This window comes from Arachis ipaensis, chromosome B10, assembly GCF_059453495.1.
Source record: "Arachis ipaensis isolate K30076 ecotype BB chromosome B10, ASM5945349v1, whole genome shotgun sequence".
Lineage (NCBI taxonomy): Eukaryota > Viridiplantae > Streptophyta > Magnoliopsida > Fabales > Fabaceae > Arachis > Arachis ipaensis.
Window position 1 is genome coordinate 128,885,873 of NC_142435.1, and position 26,374 is coordinate 128,912,246.

The 26,374-nt window shown below is 30.5% G+C and overlaps 1 protein-coding gene across 1 annotated transcript; it reads left to right on the top strand.

The window, feature by feature from the left end:
- Positions 1-1,268: 1,268 nt before the first annotated feature.
- LOC107624315 (carotenoid 9,10(9',10')-cleavage dioxygenase 1-like) lies at positions 1,269-21,052 on the top strand. Its single transcript, XM_016326812.3, has 13 exons — positions 1,269-1,388; positions 1,546-1,683; positions 3,639-3,741; positions 12,817-13,085; positions 14,411-14,590; positions 15,328-15,406; positions 15,693-15,774; positions 16,092-16,154; positions 16,236-16,374; positions 20,192-20,447; positions 20,529-20,587; positions 20,672-20,836; positions 20,921-21,052. The coding sequence occupies exons 1-13, from the start codon at positions 1,269-1,271 to the stop codon at positions 21,050-21,052; spliced, it is 1,785 nt and encodes a 594-aa protein (XP_016182298.1).
- The last annotated feature ends 5,322 nt before the right edge of the window (positions 21,053-26,374 follow it).

A 26,374-nucleotide genomic window follows, 5' to 3' on the forward strand; every position in this document is an offset into this window, starting at 1 on the left:
TGACATGTGACACCGAATAAGTGTTTAATTTAATGAAACAAACCTTATTAACTTACTTCTCAATTATTCTTAATATATAGTTTTTTACTTTAGGTTAAATTATTATGTTAATTCTTATAGTTTTTTAATTTATAATTAGATTTTTATATTTTAAAAATTTTTAGTTAGATGGCTATATCATTTTTAAGTTTGTAATTAGATTTTTTTTAACAGTAAATGTTACACAAATATTTTCATCCATCGCACGTTATTAATGAATATGTCTAAGCATAGTCCATTAAGTTAAAGAATTTTGTAACGGCAAAAATTTGATTATAAATTTAAAATTGGTGTACGAACTCAACTAAAAATTTTTAAAATATAAAAACTTAAATATAAATTTGATAAAATTATAGAAACTAATAAAATAATTTAATTTTTATTTTATAATATTATATGGTCTTGTGCTTCTGTAATATTATATATAATTATTTACGGATCTTCTCTTATTAATTAACTTAAATTTAAAAGAAAAATTAATGACATAATATCAAAAATTTTATAATCAAAAGGTTTAGTTAATTTATTGATTTTGTACTCTAATAAATTAAAATTTCTCCATCAATAATTCATGAGTTCAAAGTATATATATTAAAAAAGATAAAGTTTAAAAAAAACCCTCATTTTTCTCACATAAATTAGCCATACCTATATAAATATGGTCAAAAATAGTTTTTTTGAACCATTAGCATTCTTTATATTTTTATATAATTTTATTAAACTTTATCTTTGTTTTGATATATACTTGTGATTCCTTTCCCTTCTCTAACCTTTTAGATCTATCTCTTCATTTATATATTTTTACCTAATAATTTAACATTTAAAAAAATATAATATAATATCAAAATTTTTAACTAATAACAAAAAAAAATTTAAATTTTAATTCTTACTATACTTCATTGTTCTTCTTAATAAGAATATTCCCATACCTTGATTGTTGGTATTTTTGTTATTCAAAATCATATAATGATTTTATTGTTTAATTTTGATAATTAATATAATATAAGATCTAATAGCTCAGCTTTATTTATTATATTGGTAATGTTAAAAAAATAATAAAAATTTAATTTAAAATGATCTTATTTAATATTTATTAATTCTAATAATAAAAATAAATTTAAATTATTTTTTATTAATTTTTTTGGTTATCAAACATTTTGATTACCATAAATAGGGTTGGGTGGTATAGGAGGAAAATTGCATCTAGTAGACAAAGTAGAAACACAAAAATGAGAACTTGTTCACACATGGTTCTTGCACCAAAGTGTTCCATTCATCCCAAACGACCTTTCATCTTCTCACATGGCTTTGATCACTCCACTGCTGCTGGATTCTCCACCATATTCAACGTAAACTCTCTCTCTCTCTCTCTCTCTCTCTCTCTCTCTCTCTCTAATTTTCTGCCAGTCCTGAGTAAATTAGTATTTTCCACACATATTATTTTTATTTGAACGAGTAACATCTTCTCACATGACTTCTTCTCCTTGTTCATTACTTCACACTCAGCCAATGTTAAGATCTTTGCAACAAATTACATTGCAAATCGATGCTTCCAAAGCCATGAAAAGCATCACAACAAAATTCCTTGATGCTGTTGTGGATTCAGTTTTCCAGTTTGTTGATTTGCCACGCCTTCCATCTCAGGTTCCTAATATATACACTCATACAGTGGTTTTTGATGTACCACCCACTGTATTGACCTGGTTTGGTAAAATTTTACTTTTAAATCTTGTTACAGAGCTAATGGAGTATTTGTATAATGTGTATAATTAGCTGTTTATTTGGCTTAATATAAATTAAAAAATGAACATTCAAGATAAAATACTACTCATTTCTCAAATACAATACATCCATACTATTCAGAATAACCATGTGGGTACCAAAGATAATAAACATATGATATTCTACTGAATTGAACATTTCTAAACCCCATTATACACATTGTACATATACTCTATTGGCTAGCTATACTTTCTCTTTACTTTTTTATCATCAATAGTTAGGTTATCAAAATTGGTTTTTGAATGAGTGAGTTTTATGATGCCTTTGTTATTATGTTTAAATTGTCTAACTTACCTTTTAAAGTAAAAAATAAAATATTTAAAATAAAAAAATAAATCATATAAAATTTATTAAATATTATTTGTTTACTCTTTTTAATAACTTAGGTACAATGTGATAGGCACCATAGCATTCACATTTTGAATGATAATTTTTTAAAAATTGTCCAGTCAAGTAAGTTCTGATTTTAAGCTATAGTTCAAACTCTACTTGTTAACCCATCAATAAATTGATTTTATAGATTTATTATGAGATGAATTTGAGTCTAAATTTAACTCATATATTAAATGAGTAAAGTTTGATTTATTAATTTGTAAGCTAACTCAATTATATACAATTATAACATTTATATTTGTGGAATATATGAGAGTGTATTTTTATTTTTGTCATATCTAAATGGTAACATCTTTATTTATTATATTATTAGTTGAATGAATAATAACTTTAATTAAATTATTTATGATAGAAAAAATAATATATCTATATATTAATATTTTGATATAAAATTTTATAATAATTTTTTATATATGATTTTGATAAAAGACATAAACTATATAATTACTAGATAGACAATATATAATTGATAAGATATTTTTTGTAGTAAGTTATAATTTATTTATATTAAATTATAGATTATATCATGTTATTTTAGTTAATTGGTAAATTTTTGGTGGGTCGAGTTTAAAATCCATAAATATGTTTATTGTTAAGAGCAATGTTAGGGGCAGCAATTTTAGTAATTGGTAGCCATTAAATAGTCATCAATGATGATTTAATGGTGTAAGGTTGGTGTGAGATTTCATCCAATGACTCACCTTCCTCTGTTGGTTACATGCTGGCCAAAATTTAACAAAACTGCTGGCCCCTAGACTTTTTTTATTGTTAATGAGTCAATTACGAATTGAGCTCAATATTCGTGACTAAAACTTGAACTTGGTATGACTATACGTTTAGCTCACTTTAATTTAACTTTAATTGTAACCTCTATATTCAGTAAATTATCTTTTAATAAATACAAAAAAAATATATGATTATATTTAAAAAATAGCTTTTAAAATTTTAAATAACCACAATAAACATAAGTAGAGAGATTTTTTTTTATCTTGAATGGAATTTGGCAGCAATAATTAAGTAAGTAACCATAAATTTAAATATTTGTTAATATATGATGTCATATTATACTTTTTAATATTAATAAATATAAATTAACTTTAAAGAAATTTTTTTTTAAATTTATATGTTTTCAAAAATATTTCTAAAATTTTCAAAACTACAAATATATGCAAATAATTTTTTTATTTACAAAATACAAAATAAAGTACTTGTGGTTATGTTTTTTAAAAAATACAAACATCTATTAAAATACTTTTCTAAAAGCCTAATGCATATACAATCTACTTATTTCCATTCGATGACTAAGTAATGGTTTCATAAGATACTTTGGAGAGGGACAAAATATAAAATGAATAGAACACATTTCTATATATGTATGTTATAAGAATATAGTAAATTAATAATTAATAGTAATTTACTTGCAGAGTAACTTTGCTCCGGTAGAGGAGATAGGAGAGCCCATACTTATCACTGATATTGAAGGTGAAATACCAAAGGGATTTCCAGAAGGTGTCTACATTAGAAATGGTATATATAATAGTATAATACCCTGTGTCTTTAATAATTTAAGCTTTTTATGATATAATTTTCTTATTATATATTAAATATAAATCCGAAGAGAAATTGAAATGGAAAATAAATGTTAGTGCGAAAAAAATGAAAATAATTGTTCATACTTTGAGTATTTATCCATTCTGTTAGGTACCAGACAAATAACACAGCAAAATATAAAGATAAAAGAATTAAAAATTTGTATAAAATATGAAAATAATTGAATAACTTTCTTTGAGAATTATAATTTTTCTCTATCACAAGGAGATTACAATAACACTTTTTCTTGACAAAAGAACACACTTCTCTCTACATATATAGGAGAAAATTACTCAAAGAAATATTATGTTATTCTATCTGGATGACTTGATTGAAATGAATTAAAGAAAAACTCAATTTATAGGTGAGTCTCTTCAATATGAACAATTCGTCAATTAGAGAGGTATATAATTATTCTCTTTTTCAACCGTTAAAACTCTAAGGTTATAAACTAGGATTGTTTATTATCTTTCATTTTATTTAATTATTATTTATTTATTTATTTTCTAAAATTAGCTTTACTAATTTTCACAATCTCACTCTTAAAGCTAATTTTGATAAATTTTCAAAATTCATATTGCTCATGTATTCGATAGGCCATATAAGGATCTACACCATTCAAATTTTTCAGTGTTGATTGGTTTTATCATGGCATCTGCTAGGTTATCTTTAGCGTGAATTTTCTGCATATCAACACTTCCTTTCTCTACTACTTTCCGAACAAAGTAATATTGTACTCCAATGTGTTTTGTTCTTGAATGAAAGGCATGATTCCTTGCAATGTGCAAGGCACCCTGACTGTCACAATACACAAGAATCTTCTATTGTTTGTGCCCGAGTTCCTCCATCAACCTTTAGATCCAAATAGCTTCCTTACATGCTTGTGTAGTTATCATATATTTAGCTTCTATAGTAGATAAAGCTGCAACAGTTTGTAATTTAGATGGCCAGCTCACAGCTCCTCCTGCAAGCGTAAACACATAGTCTGTAGTAGATTTTCGTTTATCAAGATCACCTGGAAAGTCTAAATCGACATATCCATTGACAATGAATTCCGATCCTCCAAAACATAATGCAACATCCGAGGTCCCTTTGATGTATCTTAGGATCCTCTTAACAACATTCCAATGCTCTTTACCCGGATCTGCCATAAATCGACTTACCACCACAACTGCTTGAGAAATATCTAGCCTTGTACAAATCATGGCATACATAAGGCTTCCCACCGCTGATGCATACGGTACTCGAAATATTTTCATCCTCTCTACTTCACTACTAGGGCACATACTTGAGGATAATTTGAAATTCATAGGAAGTAGGGTTGAAATTGGTTTACATTCTTGCATATTGAAGCGTTGCAGATCTTCTTCAAATAATTCTTTTGTGATAGCCAAATATTCCTATCCCTTTTGTCTCGGTAGATTTGCATCCCTAAAATCATGTTTGCTGGTCCCAAGTCTTTCATATCAAACTCCCTAACTGACTGTGCCTTCAATTCTTGGATTTGATCTTTGTTGGGACCTACTACCAACATGTCATCCACATACAACAGCAGAATGATGAAATCATTATCACCAGACCTCTTGTAATAGGTACAATGATCTAAACTAAGTCTGTTGTATCCAAGGCTAATAATGAAAGAATCAAATCTCTTGTACCAACACCTTAGCGCCTACTTTAGACCGTACAGAGATTTAGTTAACCTGCAAACCAAGTTTTATTTTCCTTGTTCTTCAAAATCTTCTAGTTGGAGCATATATATCTCTTCTTCAAGTTCTCCATGAAGAAAAGCAGTCTTTACATCTAATTGCTCTAAATGCAAATCAAATACAGTACACATATCCAAAACTATTCTAATAGTAGTTAGTTTCACCACTAGAGAAAATATTTCATTGAAGTCAACACCTTCTTACTGAGCATATCCCTTGACAACCAATCTTGCATGATATCGTTCCACCTGATCACACTATCTCGTTTGATCTTGTAAACCCATTTGTTACTAATAGCTTTTCGACCTGCTGGAAGTTCAACAAGTTTCCAGGTATGGTTCCTATGTAATGCCTCAATTTCTTCTTGCATTGCTGTCATCCACATAGAAGCGTATGGATTGCGCATAGCTTCCATAAAAGTTGTTGGCTCTCCATCTTCTGTCAAAAGACAATATGTATCATGGTTTGTCAAAACATAATTTGAGTGCCATGATGGTGTTCTTCTTTGTCGAGTGGATTGATGAACTTCTATGTCATTGGCCTTTGCTTCTTGTTTTTCGTGCTGTAGATCTGCTTCAGAAAAATCACCTTCTCTGTATTTTTCATCTATTTGAATAGTAGTTATTTCTTCAATAGTGATGTCATTTTCTTGTTCTCTTTGCAATTCATCTTTTGCAAATACCACATCTCTACTGACAACTATCTTGTGAGCAGTGAGATCCCACAGGCAATACCCCTTAACTCCGTCAGCATAACCCAAGAATATATATTTTCTAGGCTTTGGGTCCAGCTTTATTCTTTCTTGGAAATTGTACATCACGTACACAGGACAACCAAATATATGTAAAGAAGAATAATTAGGTGGCTTAACTTGCCATATCTCCATTGGTGTCTTCAACCCAATTGCAGTTGATGGTGACCAATTTATCACATAACAGGCAGTTTTAACAGCTTCTGTCCAAAAAGACTTGGCTAAACCTGCAGTTTACTACATAGCTCGTGCTCTTTCTAGGAGAGTCCTATTCATTTGCTCTACTACACCATTTTGTTGAGGCGTATATGCAACTGTGAATTGTCGTTGAATACCTACTTGCTTGCAAAATGTTAGAAAATCACCATTGACATATTCTCCTCCATTATCTGTCCTTAAACACTTGATCTTCTTTTTGAATTCAAGTTCTAACTTTGCTTTGAACTCTTTAAATATCGCAAATACGTCTGACTTCTTCTTGATCGGGTATACCCATAGCCTCCTAGAGTAATTATCAATAAATGATACAAAATATTTTGCTCTTCCTAGGGACATCTCCGGTAATTCCCACACATCAGAATGAATTAAATCCAATATGCGTTTACTCCGAGTAGTTGATCTACCAAACTTCAATCTATGTTGCTTGCTTGTAACGCAGTACTTACAAAATGGTAAGTTTATCGATTTGAGTCTGGGAATGAGATTACGTTCTACAAGAATCTTCAAGCCTCGTTTTGACATGTGGCCCAGTTTGCAATGCCATATCATCGACGTTTCTTCTTGGCTTACTGAAGCAACTGATGCCTCTGCCTCTTGCAAAGTATCTCTCACAAGCATGTATAGATTTGCTGCAATCTTTTCTGCTTTTATTACTACAAGAGCTCCTTTAACAACTTTCAAGATCCCACCTTCAGTATGGGTCTTGCAACCAAGTTCATCCAATTGTCCAATCGACAAAAAATTATTCTTCAAGCCTTTCACGTGTCTTACCCCTTGAAATGAACGAATAGAACCATCAACATTTTTATTTTGACAGTACCCATCCCAATAATTTCTAAGGCATGATCGTTTCCCATAAACACCGATCCTTCCAAGACAGGTTCATATGTACAAAACCAATCACGATGAGGAGTCATGTGCTAGGTTGCTCCTGAATCAACAATCTAAACATCAGTGAGTTGTTTGCTACCTTTAGAACCAATTGTTACTTCGCCATACAGGATTTCTCCATCATCAGATATGCTCGTAACATATCCTTGAGAACTTGATCCTTCTGGAACCTTCTCTATGCTCTTCTTATTCCAACAATCTTTCTTGAAGTGCCATCTCTTACAACAATTGTAGCATTTGACCTGCTTCTTACTTTATGAGTTTGGTCTACTTTAACTCCCACTGGAACCATGCTCCATTGATCTCCCTCTTATCATCAACAAAGCCTCTGCTTATTTTGAGTTCTCTAATCTATCTTCCTTATTCTTGTGCCTAGATTCTTCTTCTAGAACCGGCAACCATGTCATCAAAAGAAAGATAATTAGTCAAAACATTATTAGTTAAGTTAATGATAAGTTGATCATATGAATCTGGTAGACTTTAAAGTAAGAGCTCTGCACGTTCATTTTCTACTATGGTATATTCCAACGATGAGAGTTGGAAAAATAGCGTATTTAGATTGTTGATGTGATCTGTTGTCGATGTGGACTCACTCATTCAAAGAGAATAAAGTCTTCTCTTCAAGAATATATTGTTGTGAAGTGACTTGACTTCATATAATTTGGTGAGAGCATCCCAAATTTCCTTTGCTGTCTTTTTTTCTGCTACACTTGATAAAACTGAGTCAGCTAGTGCCAAGTGTAAGTTTGTAACAACATTGTTATCCATCTCCTTCCATTTTTCATCTGTAATTCCAATGGGTCTACTTTCAATTGCTGCCACGCAATTGTCTTTTCTCATAATGGCTTTTATCTTCAATTTTCATACGGAAAAATTACTCCCACTAAATTTTGGAATTTCATACTTTGCTGCCATTTTTTTAGACGGTAACTCGCAGCAAAAAAATAGATATATTAATCAACAACCTTTGGCTCTGATACCACTGTTAGGTACCAGACAAATGACACAGCAAAATATAGAGATAAAAAATTAGAAATTTGTATAAAATATAGAAATAATTGAATAACTTTCTTTGAGAATTACAACTTGTCTCTATCACAAAGAGACTACAATAACACTCTCATTTGACAAAAGGAGAACACACTTCTCTCTACATATATAGGAGAAAACTATTTAGAAATATTATGTTATTCTATCTAGATGACTTGATTGAAAAGAATTAAAGAAAAACTCAATTTATTTGTGAGTCTCTTCAATATGAACTATCCGTCAATTAAAGGTATATAATTCTTTTCTTTTTCAACCATTAAAATTCTAAGATTATAAACTAGGATTGTTTATTACCTTTCATTTTATTTAATTATTGTTTATTTATTTATTTTCTAAAATTGGCTTTACTAATTTTCACACATTTTAGTCTTAAAAAAATTTTGGATCAAACACTTTAGTCTCCAACTAAAATTAATTATTCGATTGGTCCCTAACAATTAACTCCGTCATTCAATTAGGTCCTTTACTCTGTCAACTCTAACGGAGGACAAAATAGTCCCTGACAACTCTAACAGGGGGCAAAATGGTCCATGACTCCTTCAGTTCGGAAACGACACTATTCTCTCCTAATTTCCATCATATATCGCATAACCCTAACAACCTAACACTACAACTTTAAGCTATACAATGCACATTCTGCAACTTCAATGTTCACAAAAAGAAAAATTATCAACTTGTTTTCAACCAATTCATACTCAGAAAACTAATGACTATGTCTTTTAAGTACTTGTCGTCTTCGATGGATCCTATGAATTTAGATAGCAAGTCCGATTTGTTTAAACCCGTCATCGTCGCTGCCATCTCCCTCCTCTTCTACCCTATCATCTCCATGGCCACATTGTCCACTACTCTGATTGCTTCCTTCAGCTTCTTCTCCGAACCAATATTCAGTAATCACTTCAGTTTTCATATGAATGGTGACGGTGGCATTGCTCACTGTATTGATAGCTTGGATGCGAGATCGAAACTGTCTGTCAATTTGGACTTCAGGAGAGAAAGAATGAAGCACTCGAGGTCCAATCCAAATGATAATTTGTATATGGTGTCGAAGGAGAATCTTCTGATGATGTCCTAATGTCCAACAATCTATATTACTTGTCAAAGAGTGGAGAAAAGCGTGTCATTGGGGTAGTTGTGGAACTTGATCTTGAGGATATGGTGGATGTTGTCGAGGTTGGAGGTGATGCTGTTATCAAAGACGTGGAGGTAGATGCTTCTGGCGAGTGAAGTGCGGAAAAGGTGGGTGTACTAGTCACAGAGATTTGGGAAGTGTGTGGTCCATAACATATTGAGGTGGGTACAACACGCGTGGCAGTTATACCATGGCTTGATCTTGGAGTTGAAGAGGAGGAAGGAGAAGAAGACTGTGAAGGTGAAAAATGAGAGTATAAATGTTAGGGTTAAGCAAGATATGATGAAAATTAGAGGAGAACGGTGTCGTTTCCGAATAGAGGGGTTAGGGACCATTTTGTCCCCTGTTAAAGTTGTCAGGGACCATTTTGTTCTCTGTTAAAATTGACGGAGCAAAGGACTTAAATGACTGACGGATCGAAGTTAATTGTTAAGGACCAATCGAATAATTAATTTTAATTAGAGACTAAAATGTCAGTTCCAAAATTTTTTAGGGACCAAAATAGATAAATACTCATACTTTTTATTGATTACCAGCAACTTGCATTGTTTTTCTTTTAAATTGTTAATTTAGCGGCAGAATGATATATGTAGATTCCTGTGTAAGAATTAAACCAACTTCAATTATGAAATAATTTAGAGCTTAACTGAAAAAAGGATAAATCTAAAAACAATGAAAAATAATTAGTAAAATTAGCCAGATTTAATTAATTTTAATTTGGATGTGCAATTTTTATATTTTATTTGACTTTGCAAGTTTACTTTATTTATATGTATGAAAAATGTCAAGTGACTAACACTTTTTTTTATTTTTGTCTTGAATATAAATTAAATTAATTAATTTTTTTATTAAAAAGAATAATTTATCTAAATAAATTAAGATTTATATTTACACAAATATAACAATTTGTAACTCATTACATGCCTGTCCTATTTCATTTTTATATAAATCGTGGCTGTTAACTACGATTTATCATTTGGCCATAAACTGCGGGACTCCTACTGCAGTTTATGAAAAGAAGCATTTGTACATAAACTGCGGGACCCTTATTGCGGTTTATGAAGGTTATAAGCTCTCTATATATGAATTGAGAGTAATTGTCAAGGAGAAAGTCATTTTCACAATGCCTAGTGAGGAGGATAGTTTCTTAGCACTAGTGTATTGCTATGAAAACATTCACAAAAGCAAAAGAGAGGGTGTGAAGTTTACTGACAAAGAATTTTTCAGTGTATTTATTCGTTCATCGAAAACCTTGTCAGATCTAAAAACTACTATATTGCAAAAGCTTGGGGTATTTGGGACCAAATGGGTAAAGAAGTTATTTTATAAGATACCTATTGTAGTTGTGTCAGCCAGTGTGAAGTATGATATTTTATGATAAGGTTTGATGAAGATCTACAGGTTCTGTTTCATTGCCGAAGAAGTTTTTCGAAAGTCAGAATACATGAGTTGTATAAGAAGTCAGAGGATGGTGTCGACAGTTTTGGGACATCAGCTCCAAATCCTCAGTCAACTGGCTTGGGAGTGCCTCTAGTTCGATGCCGTGGTTGCAGAAGCTTGTCCGATCATTGCATCTCTATCCGTTGCAGTTGATTTGAACCGTACAAATGAAGATGGTTATGTAACATTGGAGAACCGTTCGTTCCATCAACTGGCAGTTGAGATGGCTAGTTCTCCTATCATGATTCCTAATTGTGTAGGTGATGGTGAACATGATCTGGTTGAAAATACAATGAGAGATGATGATTTAGACAAAGAGCCTGTCGATATAGTTGGGGACAGTGATGAGGATACAAGGAGAAATCCACGTACATAGCAGGGCCCATCAAGTTCCAGAACACAACATTAAAATAAGCATATATAGCACAAAGCATTAAAATGATACCTGGATGCCAGCAAAAATACAAATGTGTCAAAATCACTCGGTTTTACGTCAGAAACCGTGAGAAAATTCAAGACTGTAGTAGCTAAAGTGGTCTGGCCAAGTTAACCACATTTCTGTTTGTAACTCGACACATGTATTTATACAACAAGGCCAGTGCAGCTGAGGCCCAGCTATACTTTTCCAACTCATCAAGCAGTTTTGCCACAAACGGCAGCCATCGAAGGTGAACCCAGCTCTCATTCTTGTCACTGATGAATAGCTGAGTCAATAGTAACATCATGACATAAGTACGAGCATACCTACACACTGTCTCCTCACTTGCATCGGCAAGGAGCACCCAAAACCTCCCGTGAAACTATGTGAAGTGGATCGTCATTTACTTGACCCTAATCAAATTAAAAAAAAATTAAAAAATTAAACTGGTACTAATCAAATTTTAACAGGTAAATCACTAACATCTTTAAATTCTTTATAAAAATACCAAAATCACAGTTCAAAGTGACATAACATATGAACGGAACAGCAAACAACTAACATATAAAGAAAAAAAAATCTATAAACAACTAACCTCTTCGTTGATATTTCCAGTCACATGAACAACACCGTTCAATCGGTACAAACGATTTTGTTCTTTTATGACCCCAACCCGCCAAAGTATCGATGCCAAGTGATTCTCTCCCAAATCCTCTTAAATCCAAAAACTCAAATCTTAGAGAATGCAATCCGTCACTGCTTTATCGCATTTTATGTACAAATGCTGATCTTCAAAAATTGCGGTAGGAGTCACGCAATTTATATCTAAATGCTGCTCCTCATAAACTACAGTAAAGGTCTCGTGATTTATGACCAAATGATAAATCGTAATTAGTAGATTTACATAAAATTAAAACAGGGCACGCATGCATGTAATGAGATTGAGATTGTTGTATTTGCATAAATATGCATTCCAATTGTGTTATTTAGATAAATTGTCCTATTAAAAACATTGGTTCTTAATATTTTGTTCTGGCAAACTATAATAAAAAATAAATCATAAAAAAATATTTTAATAAGTTGTAATAATTTTATACTTAGAGAGCTAAATTATTCTTAGTTTTTTTTTTTGGTAAAAATCATTTTAAACCGGAACCACTAATGTTTGTATAAAAATTTAAAATCATCTCTAACTTTTCTTTTTTAAATTTAGTTTTCTCCTTAACATTTTAAAAGCTACATACAGCGTCCTTCCATCTAAATAATAATAAACAGAAAATGTAAAAATTCCATTGTTTTATATTACAAAGTGCCCCTCGTAATATATCTATGTTTATGATATATATGCCAAAAATTTTCTTTATTTCTCTAGTGTTCATGCATGTATATGTATGTAATTTAGGATCAAACCCACTGTTTGGAGGGTTGAAATCAACAAAGTCAATTTTGGGGAGTTCAGATAGTGCTTGGGTGGAAGGAGAAGGAATGCTTCATGCTTTGTATTTCAAAAAGCAAATTGATGAAAATGATGGGAATTACACTCTTGTGTACAACAACAAACATGTTGAAACTTCATCATATAGGCTTGAGAAACAAAGTACTAAGCCTTTGTTTCTTCCTGCTGTCAAAGGAGATTCACTTGCTGTTCTATCTTCTCTCATGCTAAACAAGGTCAACATTTTATTCATTTATACATTTTAGTTTTGAGGAGTACTAGGGGGACAGCAATTTTTGTGATTTGTAGCCATCAAATAGTCATCAATGATGATTTCAATGGTGTGAGATTGGTGTGAGATTTCATCCAATGACTCACTTTTCTTTGCTAGTTACATGCTGGCCAGAATTTAATAAAGTTGCTGGCCTCCTAGACTTTTCTTATAGTTTTATTAGAAAATTAAAGGTTTCTTTTTAATTGACAATCAATCAACAAAATAACAAAACTTTAAAAAAAATAAATAAATAAACACCCAAATTTGTCTCCAAAAAATTTTAATTCAAACATTTTGATTCTCAGCAAATTTTTAATACTTTAGAGATTCTCAAGACAAATTAATCTCTTTGTAAGAAAGATTAATTTATCTTATAAAAATTTAAAAATTTAATTACCTATAATAAAATTTGTTAAGACTTATTTATTTAATAAGTATACTAAAAATTTTATTAAAAATAATAGAAACCAATTTGTCAAATAGGTATAATTTCAGGAATTTTCATAATAAAAAAATTATTAATGACCAAAATATCTTAGTTGAAATTAGTTATGAATTGAACTAATTTAAGTATATACTTTGAAGAAAATATTTTTTTGGGTAAAGTATTATTTTAGTTTTTAATGTTTGGGTTAAATTATTCTAATTTGATCTCTAATGTTTTAAACGTCTTATTTTTGTTCGAAAAAGTTTTAAACAGGTTTAATGTAGTACTACCATTAAATTTAACACTAATAGTTAATGGAATAAATGACATGGACGTTAATAACGTTATTAATTAAGTCATATCTTCTTTTATATGGTAAAAAATATAACCAAACATTCTTATAACACTTCTTCTCCTCAATTTTTTTTGGTACAAAATTTTGAATCCTAACAATCAATTATCAACGCGCTTCAAAATTAAAGGAAAAACTTTTATATTAGTGATCGTTGGTGGATTAATTTTATTTACATACTGAAATCGAATGCTATTGGCTCTTTAATATGTGAATTATTTGTGTTAAATTTAATTGTGAGAAAACATTAAACATATTTAAAACTTTTTTAAAATTAAAATAAGATGTTTGAAAATTTTTAGAATTGAACTAAGACATTTAAAATATTAGAGACCAAATTAAAATTCGATCCAAATAGTTAAGATAAAAATAATACTTTATCCTATTTTCTTTTGTGACTATAAGAACTAGGTGTGACAAATCTATTTTAAGCCAAATAACATCTGAAGTCCCATCCGACATGAGTCATCAACATTTTGGTGTGTTGTGTGTATTAATTCACATGCAGTTGAGATTTGGAGAAAACTATAAATATTATAGCAACACCAATGTGATTGAGCATTCAGGAAAGTTCTATTCAGTTACTGAAAGTCACCTTCCTTTTGAGATTGATATTTTCACATTAAATACTTTGAATCAATGGGATTTCAATGGAGTATGGAATCGTCCTTTTGGCAGCCACCCTAAGGTATATATTATATATTATGTACATTATTCAATAGTTAATAATTAAAAAGAAATATGATATAAATTATTGAAATTTACACGAATAAAAAAATTAAAATATAACCTTACTTGATTTTTGAATGATTATATATTCTGTTAATTATTTTTAGAGAAAAAGACAAATAAATTCTTAACTTTTTAATTTGAAGACAAATTTATTCCTTAAAATTAAAAATAAAATTATCCCTCACCTTACAAAATGCGCGACATTAAGATCATTCTGTGCATAGTAATTGCCTAATCAAAACGTCACGGAGTGAGCTGATGTGTCGTCCATATATCCGTTACAGTGCTTACGTAGTCCGTTGTAAAAAAATTTGAGGACAGATAAGCAGATTTCAAAATGACACCGTAACGGATATATGGACGACACATCAGCTCACTTCGTTACGTTTTGATTAGGCAATTGTATGAAAGGATCTAAATGTCACGCATTTTATAAGGTGAAAGATGATTTTATATTTTTCAATTTCAAGAGACAAATTTATCTTCGAATTAAAACGTTAAAAACTTATTTATCCTTTTCTCTTATTTTTAATATTAAATACTAATTTGCATATTTTTCTTTCATTAGTTATAAATGTTTATTACTCTAACTTGATACACTATATGTATATAGACACATATATTGTACTTAATTTTTCTTTTACCTGTTCTTTTCCTGTTGTTGGTTTTTGCAAAATGCATGTTAATATACAGAAAGTTCTAGATACCGGAGAGCTGGTTATCTTTGGAGTAGAGGCAACCAAACCTTTTCTTGAAATTGGAATAGTTTCTGGTATGCTTTATTTTACATGCATTATTTACACTCACATTTTCATAGAGATGAGTTTTCCTTTTCTTTAATTTTATTTATTCTGTTATTATTGTCTTCTATGGGTTCTCTCTTACTGTAACATAGATGATGTACTTAACAGAATTCTCAATTAGAAAAAAACCACTAAATTATTTAATCATGACACAAATAATGATACTATTATTGTATCATTTATCCATCATTTTTTTCAAATTATTTATCAATTAGTTGATTGAAGGGGTTTCTGCTGTTTGTTCATTATTTTCAGCTGATGGAAAAGAATTGGTTCATAAAGTGGATATAAAACTAGACAGATGCTGTCTTTGCCATGAGATAGGTATCACACAAAGGTAATAATATTATTCGTTATAAATGTTATCCGCCGCCGCCGCCGCCGACGACGATGACAATAATAATAATTGAAACTGCTACCAGTGAATTCAGAGTTCAGAGAGTGTTGATCTGATTGTATTACCTAGCATTGTGTTGAATGGTGATGTACGTCAATGTATGTATACAAGTTGTTGTGACTTGTTCTCTAAGCTAGACTTCACTAACTGTTTCTAACCACTCTAGTTAACAACTTCTAACTGCCTTATCATATGTACATGCACTTATCACTTATCCTCTTATCATAATCTATCTTTTTTTGTGTATATATATGCAGATACATTGTGATATTGGATTATCCACTCATAATTGACCCAAACAGACTTCTTAGAAGAGGCCAGTGAGTATATTACACATGCACCTCTTTCTAATAAATAATTTTGCGCTTTAAATTTTTGAATTCTTCATATATATGTTGTAGATTGATAGAATATGAGAAGGAGAAATACGCGAGGATTGGGATTATGCCCATATATGGTGATGCAGATTCAATCAAATGGTTTGAGGTCACACCTCATAGTACATTTCATTTTATTAACTCTTTTGAGGAAGGTCACGAGGTAACTTTAATTATATATTTGCATAGCAGTCATATTTGAAAGAAAATTATTTTATATAATTATTTATGAGTAATTATTTAAATTAATCCTGAAATTTTTAAAATTGAATACTTTAGTCTTTCATATTTTAAAATATATAAAACAGTTCTTAACATTTAGTTTTATTAGACAATATCGATTCCCTCCTAAGTCACTAATAATGATGACTGATGTGAAACATTAATTGACACAAGTGACTGCTAAGTAGGGGTGGCAAAGCGGGCTGGCCCGCCCAAATCCGCCCCGCCCCGCCTAGGCTCGTCTCATAAACGGGACGGGCCGGCCCGCCCCGCCAACTAAAATGGGTTCAAAATACTAGTCCGTCCCGCTTTACGGCGGATTGGCGGGTCGATGGGCTAGCCTGTTTGACTTTTTTTTTATGAAAAATAAAATTCATTAAAATTAACTAAAAAATAATAATTAAAAATCAAATACAAATAAAAAATAGTCAAATTTTATAATTATTAATTTTATAATAGTAATCATTCTTTTATTTAATAAAAAAATAAAAAATAAAAATCTTCGGCTCGGCGGACCGGTCCACCTCGCCCCGCCAAAACCCGCCAATTTGGCGGTGCGGGTTTGACGGATTTTTTTAATTGAGCGGGCTCCAAATCCTAACTCGATCCATCTTTTTTAGCGGGTTTAGCAGGTCGGCCCGACGGGTTCAACCTGTTTTGCCACCCCTACTGCTAAGTGTCCACGTGTGCAAGCTGGACAAATTAATCTATAGGATAAAGTACAAAACAATCTTTGAAATTTTTGAAAAATCTTAAAATAGTTCATGAAAAATTTTAAAAATTTTAAAGTGGACCCTTCAAATATTTTTAATCTTTTCAAAAGTCAATATTTTATAATATTTTTATTAATCAAAATAATAAAATATTATTCAAAGTATATATAATAAATAAAGAATAAAAAAATAATAAAATATAAACTAAAAAATAATTTTATTCATTAATACTTAAATGTTATAAATATAATATTATTTAATTATTAACCTATCATTAGTACTTACATTGAAGTGATGTAAAAATTATAATAATAACAGCTAAATCTAAGAGGTCATTGCATTATAAAGATTACGTTTTATATACCTAAATTTCTAAGATATTGAAACTAAATAAATTTAAAAAAATATTTATAAGTGAAAAAACTATTTTTTCTTGATATAATTATTAATTGTAGTAGCACAAAAATAACTTTAACTGCAAATTTATTTTATACAGCATTATAATAATTGAATTCCAAAACTTTCAAAAAATATATAAACAAAATATTTGAATTTGTCAAGACATTTTTTTTTTCAAATATGCAAAGTATTAGGAGTTTCAAATAGCATTGAAATTTTATAAATCATCCACATTGATCCTATAATTGACCAAAATTTACAAATTTGACTTCATAAATGACTTGCATGCATGTTTCAAAGTGTTACTTTTATAAGCATTTGCACAAAATATTTCCAATTATTTATGTGAAAAATTTTATAAATAGAAAATATTCACTAGTTTATTCTCTTTTTCATCATTAAAGAATGATCATAAAATATGGTACTTACAAATTAAATTAATATTTTATATGATAAAAAATAATATGAGTTCATTTAATTATTTATTTTTTTTGAAAAACTTTAAAATTAGTTTATAATTTAAGATTTGAAAATGTAAAGTTTTTTTATATATGACTAATCAAATTTGAGATAAATAAATAAAAAATTTTAGAAATTAAAATTTTTCAATTTAGAAATAATTTTATATAAATAATTCAACTATTTTGAATTTTTTAAAATTTTTTAGGGATTCTTTTGAGATTTTTTATTTTTCGAGAACTGTTTTTTACTTTATTTTTTGGACTGATTTGTTCAGATTAGATCATACTCGCGGACACTTAATGGCCACACATGCGAATCAAAATTTCACGTCAACAATTGCCATTAGTAACTAACAGAAAGAGACTGTATTATCTAATAAAAATAAATATTGGAGATTATTTTATGTATGTTAAAACCCAAAATTAAAGACTAGAATATCCAATTTTAAAAACTTCACGAAATAGTTTAAGTAATTACTCGTTATTTTATTTTGTATCTGGAATGGATACATAATTTTAATTTTGTTAAATAAAGTTTAGCATTTTAATTTTAATTTTTTAATTGAGATAAATTTTGCTTTTATCTAATAACAGAAAAATATGATTTTTTATTTAAATTAAATAATTATATAATTTAGCAATATACATAAAATGGAGAATAATTACTTAAATAAATAACATACTACATCTTGGATATTGTGAGCCCAACGCGAGTATAGGCGTATCTCTTAAGACCTCGGACTATGACGACGCATGGAGAATTTGATATTCAGGATACGTTGTAGGTCGAAAAACGCGTACTAAGCATCCGAAATGCGTTCAAAAACTGATTTTGGTCACAACACTTGAAATCCAGTCAAAACAGGAATTAGAAATTAGGATTACAGTACTCAAGATACGTGCGGATACAATTTCAGATAAATTTTAAAATAGACAAAATTCAAAAATAATTTTAAATTGATATTTTTGAATGAAAATTAATTAAATTGATAAATAAAAATTAAATAAATACTATTTAAATCGTAACAAATTATACTAATTTTAAAAATATTAAAATTAGTAGACAATTAAAATTTGAATCAGTTTTGTGTTAATCCAATTCAACTCCAAATCGATGGCACCTAAAATTAAAATAAAATTAATAACCATTTTTAATAACCACTTCTAATTTCAATCATCTACTATTTTCAATGTGTACACTTCTAATTTACGTTGGAAATGTCAGTCAGATCAAATAAAGGATTTGGAATCTCTAAAGTTTGAATTTCACTTTAGAGAGTAAAGTGTGATCTCTCATCCTTGAATGATTTCTCTCTAATATCTTCTCTTGGTCCCACCTATGAAATAAATGGTGAGAGATCACACTTTTCCTTCTAAAGTAAAATTCAAAATTTAGGGAATCCAAATCCAACAGTTTAGAGTAGAATTGGATTAATACTGAACCGATTCAAATTTTAATTGTCTACTAATTTTAATATTTTTAAAATTAGTATAATTTATTACTATTTAAATAGTATTTATTTTATTTTTATTTATGAATTTAATTAATTTATATTTAAAAATATCAATTTAAAATTATTTATGAACTTGGTCTAATTTAAAATTTACCTAAAATTGTATCTCTACGTATCTCGGGTACTCTGACACTAATTTCTATTTTGACGGTATCTCGGGTGCTTGTGATCCAAATAAGTTTTTGAACACATCTCGGATGCTCAATATCGGTTTCTCGACCTACAATATATTTAGGGTGCACTCTGGATATGTCAGATTCTCCGGACGTTATAGTTCAGGATCTCAGTACCCGGGATACGCCCATATTCGTGTTGGCGTTATTTATTTAAGTAATTATTCTGTAGTTTATATATATCAGTAAATTATATAATTATTTAATTTAAATAAAAAATTTCAAAAAAATATGTATCAATTTTAATATATAAAATAAAAATACATATAAATACTAAAATATTTTATCAATATTTAAAATTAGTCATTACATCTATTATTACCTATTTTTTTATATTTATGTGAGTTATTTTAGACAATTTTTTAATAAAATAATTTACTATCAAAATAATAAAGCTATTTTTTACTTAAAAATAATCAAATTTTTCCTAATACAAGAATCAAACTTTTTATAAATGTCAAAATAAGTAAAATTTTAGATACTAATTTTGTACTATAGGTGGTGGTGTGGGGTTGCAGAGCATTAGATTCAATAATTCCAGGGCCAGATGCAGGACTGAATAATGATTCTAAGTTTTTCTCTCGTTGTTATGAATGGCGATTAAACATGAAAACTGGGGAGGTTAATGAGAAATATCTCACTAATGGACCAAATCAGTTCATGGATTTTCCTGTGCTCCATGAAAGTTTTATTGGAGTTAAGAATAAATACGCATACACCCAAGTGGTGGATCCTAATGCAAGCTTTGCTGCAGGTATCTATTTATTTATTTATAAATTACTAAAGTTTAGATTTTGTGTTTAATAATGCTGAGTTTGTGTGTTTGAGTTGTTAGATATGCCAAAATATGGAGGTCTAGCTAAGTTATACTTTGAAGAACAACTATCATCTGAGGTACAATTAATAATTATATATGCATTGAGTATTGTTTAATTTTATAAATTATTACAAAATTGAATAATGTGTAAATAAAATTAGGAAAATGTTATAAGAACGGAATATCATGCATTTGAAAGCAGCAATATGTTCTGCACTGGACTCGCCTTTGTCCCTAAAGAAAAAGGGGGCATCAAAATGGAAAAAGAAGAAGATGATGGTTGGATCATTGCTTTTGTTCACAATGAAGACACTAACTTATCACAAGTAGGAATTACTTCTTCTTAACTATGTTCCATGCCATGTATATATGTAGATTATTAATAATAATAATTGCATGCATGAATGCAGGTTCATATAATTGATGGAAAGAAGTTAAGTGGTGAGGCAGTTGCCAAGATTACATTGCCATGCAGAGTTCCTTACGGCTTTCATGGAGCTTTCATGCCAATCTCTTTTCAACCTTCAACTCCCTCATCATAGCTCTATTTATGTTATGTATATATGTCATTGCTATTTAGCCATCATATTATACATTTAATATAATAAGGCCAACACAATGCAATGCTTGAATATCGTTATATTTCAATCATTATAATATCAATATCAGAATAGTTGAGGTTCCATCCCAAGCTGTTAAAGAAAGATCAAAGAGTCAAAGTTAGTTAGAGTAATAGCTAGTTAGTTAAGAATTCTGTTTTCAGTTAGCATATATACTACTTTGAGTATATATACTCCAATAGAATTCTCTAGTGTAAATAGTATTGGAAAAAGCTGAGGTTAAAACAAGAATCTGTCTTACAATAAAAGAATCAAAATAATTTTTTTATAACCTTTGCAATTAAATAGGTAGTTCTAGAGATATTCTAAGTAGTAAATATAATGACAGAAATTAAATAATTAAACATTAAAATTTTTATCATGGAAAAACTTTAAAAAAAGAATAAAAAACTCATAGGATCTATTCTAGTAAAATCTTTCACTATTAAAATAATGAGTACATAATCAGTTTTTCTAGTAGCACTAGGATATCTCAACAATCAACAAATACATTATCAAAATTGATAGAATCAATATAAATCCTCCACAAAATAGGTATCTCAAATCAGACAAAAGAAAAAATCATACAACTAATAAGTTATATCTTAATGTTTATTTCTACACCATGAACAACATACTAAAAATTTCATAAGAAATAGAGCAAGTTTACTAATTTGGTACTGCCATTTTTTCCTTTTTCTTCTTCTCTTGGTCGATCTCTTCTCCTCTCCTACTCTTTATATTGCTTTTCTTTTCTTTTGTTGAAGGAAGACACATTCTCTCTCTTCTTTTTCTTTTTGCTTTACAGTGGCTTTTAGCCACTTTTCTCTTTCTTTTTTTTTTTGAGAATTGTGGGTCCATTTGAGTTTGGGGACCTACCAACACAAATCTCTTTTTCATTGCCTCAAATGAAGATGGGTTGCTCTACCAAATCCACTCTTCGCAAGAATCAAATTTCATTGCAAGTAAACTCTTAGTCATCATATATTATAAATCATTTATGGTTTTGAAAATTGGATTAGACCGGCTGATTGAATCGGCCTGACCGGAAATCACCAACAATTCTGATTCTGTTTGATAAATAAAACTGCCGATCTGAAAATCGTTTCAAAACTATTGAACTGACCGGTCAGACCAAATCAGAACCTGGTCAATTTTTGCTTTTCATCCTTAAACGTCACCGTTTTCGGCTTCAAATTAGAAATAAAAAAGAACTAGTCACACCCTCTCTGTCTCTCACGCATTTGCTTCCCTTTCTCAAAGAAAACCCTAGCCTCCATCACTGATCTCTTCTTCAAGCTGTGTCACTCCCTCCGTCCTACCGCTGTCGTCGAATCTGGTCCAACCGTCATCCCGACTACTTTATCGTTGTCGCAGCACATCTCTACCATCGCTCGTGTCTTATATGCTCAAGGCGGTCGTTCCCACTGCAACTCATCTTGCGTTGTTCTTCCGTCACGCAGCCACTATTGTACTGCGTCGGCTCTGTTCCACCGTGCTCCATCTCTCTTTTACTCTAGTTCTGCCATGCTCCACCCTCCTTTGCTCAAACAATCACAGCTTATTCCTCGAGCTCGGTCTCAGTCCTGGTCTTGTCTACTTCGTTGCGCTCATGCCGCCTTTCGTCGTCATCGTTAAGCGGCGAGATAGATGGAGAGAGAACACGCTGCAAAGGGGAAAGAAGGGGTGGAGGTCGCGGGAGGAGGCGACGTGAAGGGTGAAGCCATTGCTGCTTCTGCTGTGTTTGAGCTCGAAGAGGGCCACCAGAGCTACTACCTCTATCTTGCCTTGCCATCATGATGCCACTGATTTTATCTACTCTCACTCTTGTTCTACTTCAAAATTATATTAAATTTGTGAGCGTCCATTCTTTTTTAACGTGGTTATAAATAATAAGATTAGACATTATTTTTCTGATTGTGGTTTTGGTATGAATATTTAGTAATATTAAGTAGCATTGATTTTGCTTATTATAGTTTTGGTCTGAATATGTGTCTTGTTCAAATTTCATGATTTTATTACTGGCTCCTGAATGTTGGGTTTCTTTTTCTAATATGCTTAACATCATAACGATTTGGACTTTTTAATAAAATAGAAGGCAGAATGCTTGGTAAATGCTGCAACTAGCACCGTGCGTAACAGATTGGCATCATTCATGTTAGTGCTACTCAGATTAAATTGTTATTTTGTTCAGTGCTGTGCTAAAAAATATTATGCTGAAGTCTTGATAATCCTTGTTAATATCTGAAAAATTTTGTTATTTTTTGTTAAAAATGTGCTGAAACTTTGTTAAATTTTTGCTGAAAATTTTGTTATAAGTTAGAATTTAAGTTTGTTAAGTTACTTGTGTCTTTAACTTTTATTTGTTCATTTTCATGATCGGTCTTTTGTTAAGAAAGGAATAAATTGGTCAACTTTATTTTTAATTCAATGAAAAAAAATGAATTGAATTAAGTCAATTGATGAGATCAAAGGTTATTAGTATATTTTATGTCAATTTTTTTTCGTTATTTATCTTTTGAGTTTGTACTTTGATAAGATTATAAGACTTTGGTTTATGTAGTATTTTAAATTTAGATGACATTTTAAGGTTGATATTAGACTATAATTATATTTAGTGTATTTATTTATATTTTATTTATTATTTTATTATAAAATAGTTATTCCGGTATGATTAAACCACGGTTGAACCGGTTGGACCAATGAACTAGTGAACCAGTAACTAAAACGATTCGATAACTGGTCCGATTTTTAGAACCTTGGAACCATTATCATCAGTATGGATCTTCTCAAGTGCATATGACTTCACTTCAAGAGCTTAATGTATCCAATGATACCTCACCTCTATCTGCTTCGATCCAGAATGAAACATCAGATCCTTGTTGAGATGGATAGCACTTTGGTTGTCACAAAATAACACAAACTTCTCTTGATCAGCCTAACTCTTGTAGAAATTTTTTCACCCAGAAGAGTTCCTTAGAAGATTTAACAATATCAATGTATTCTGCCTCTATAATAGATAAAGCAACACATTTCTGAAGTTAGGATTGCCACGACATAGCTCTCCCTGCAAAATTCATCATGTAACTAGAAGCAGACTTTCTTGAATCAAGATCTCCATCCATATCTGTATCTGTGTAACCATCCAACACAGATTGGTCATTCCTAAAGCATAAACAAACTCTGAAAGTACCATTAAGGTATCTGAGAACCCACTTCATTGCTTATCAGTGTTCTTTACCAAGATTAGAGAGAACCAACTAACAACTCCAATAATATGAGTAATATCCAGCCTGGTGCAAATCATAGTATACATCAAACTGCCAATCGTGGATGTATATGGAATCTTCTTCATTTCTTCTTTTTCTTGTTCACTTGTAGAACATTGCTGCGAACTCAACTTGAAATGATTGGCAAGTGAAGTACTAACAGGTTTGAAATTATTTATCCTAAACCTCTCTAAAACCTTCTCAATATACTTTTGTTGCGATAACCACAGTTTTCCATTCTTCCTATCACGAGTGATACTCAGCCAAGGATTTTCTTGGCAGGATCCAAATTCTTCATAGCAAAGAATTTATTCAAATATTTCTTAAAACTTTCAATCTTCTTAGTGTCATGACCAACAATCAACATGTCATCAACATAAAGCAAGAGAATTATAAAGTAACCATCAGAGAATTTCTTGACATACACGCAATGATCAAATAAGTCCTACTATACATATGAACTTCCATGAATGAATCAAATTTCGTGTACCTTTGCTTGGTGCTATCTTCAACCCATATAAGTTCTTCTTCAACTTCCATATAAGATTCTCCTTTTCTTTAATCTCAAAACCCTCTGATTGCTCCATGTAAATTTCTGTATCTATGTCACCATAAAAAATACAGTCTTTACATTAATTTTCTCAACCTATAAATTCAAGTTAGCTACTAATCGAAGCATAACTTGAATAGAGGACATCTTCACAACTGGAGAGAAAATTTCTTCAAAATAAATACATTTCTTCTACTCAAAGCCTTTCACAACTAACCGAAATTTGTACCTTGGCCGTGAGATATTTTCATCCACTTTCAATTTGAATACCCATTTATTCTTGAATACTCTCTTACCCTTTGGAAGCATCATCAATTCAAATGTATGATTCTCATGCAAGAATTTTATTTCTTCTTGCATGACCTTTAACCAATATTCTTTATGCTCATCAGACATAGCTTCCTAGTAGCTCTCTGGCTCTTTAGTTTCAGTGTTCATCACATACTCATGAGGATAGTATCATTCAAAAGGATGATACTCTCTAATAGATATTCTCAATTCATGCTCAACTGGTGGTTCAACTGACACTTCAACATCTGGTGGAATTTCTGCATCTGGTGTAAAACCCGCGAAATTAATAAATAATTAACCAATAAAATAATTATTAATAAAAAAATTAGAAATATGAGTTTTATAGTTTAATGAGATAGAGCTAATTAAAATAAGAATTTTGACACTAACTTTAAAGAATTTGGCCTAAGATTGGACCGAACGGGCCGAATCACCAAACCGGGCCTGTATTGGGCCCAAGGCCCAACCCACTCCACCCACACTTAATGATTCAGCACACTCTCTCTCCCTCCATTAGCATTTCACACTGGAAATGAGAAGAGAGGAAGGGAGGCACAAAACACTATGCACTCCTCTCTTTCGGTGACCATAACTCGAGCTACAAAACTCCGATTGTCACACCGTTTGCAGCCACGCGATCACTACGAAGAGCTCTACAAAACTCACCCAATAAACTGGTGAGAAAACCTCGATTTCCCTCCCAGACCTTCCTTCCATAAATTCAAAAATTTAGTATTTGGGGTTTTGAGATTTTGATATTTTGATGTGTTTAGGATCAATCTAACTTGAGGAGATTATTGGATTGTAATCCTATGATATTTGGAGAATGTAAAAACCCTAACCCTCTTGTGTATTTTTGAGATTTTGAGTTTAGAGATTAATTATAGTGATATATGTGGATTAGATTGAATATTGTTAGTGTAAAATCAAATTAGAGGTCAAACTTGTGAAATTGGAAGCTTGTTTGAGCCTTGGGTGCTGAGGTTTTGGTGTTGGAGGCTTGTGACCTTATCAATTTGGATGTTTTTGGATTAGGAGAGAAATCAGTTAAGATATTGTTTTAGTTTCTTGTATGTAATATATAGTGTCTTGTGAAAACTTAGGCTAGACGACATAGGATAAGTTGAACTATATGTTTGATGCATGTTTAGTGAT

Bases quoted from the DNA above. Each gene is read 5' to 3' on its own strand.
- LOC107624315 (XM_016326812.3), top strand. From the start codon at position 1,269: ATGAGAACTTGTTCACACATGGTTCTTGCACCAAAGTGTTCCATTCAT. The intron at 1,684-3,638 runs GTTCCTAATATA...ATTTACTTGCAG, and splicing joins TGCCACGCCTTCCATCTCAG to AGTAACTTTGCTCCGGTAGA. The intron at 15,775-16,091 runs GTAATAATATTA...ATATATATGCAG, and splicing joins GAGATAGGTATCACACAAAG to ATACATTGTGATATTGGATT.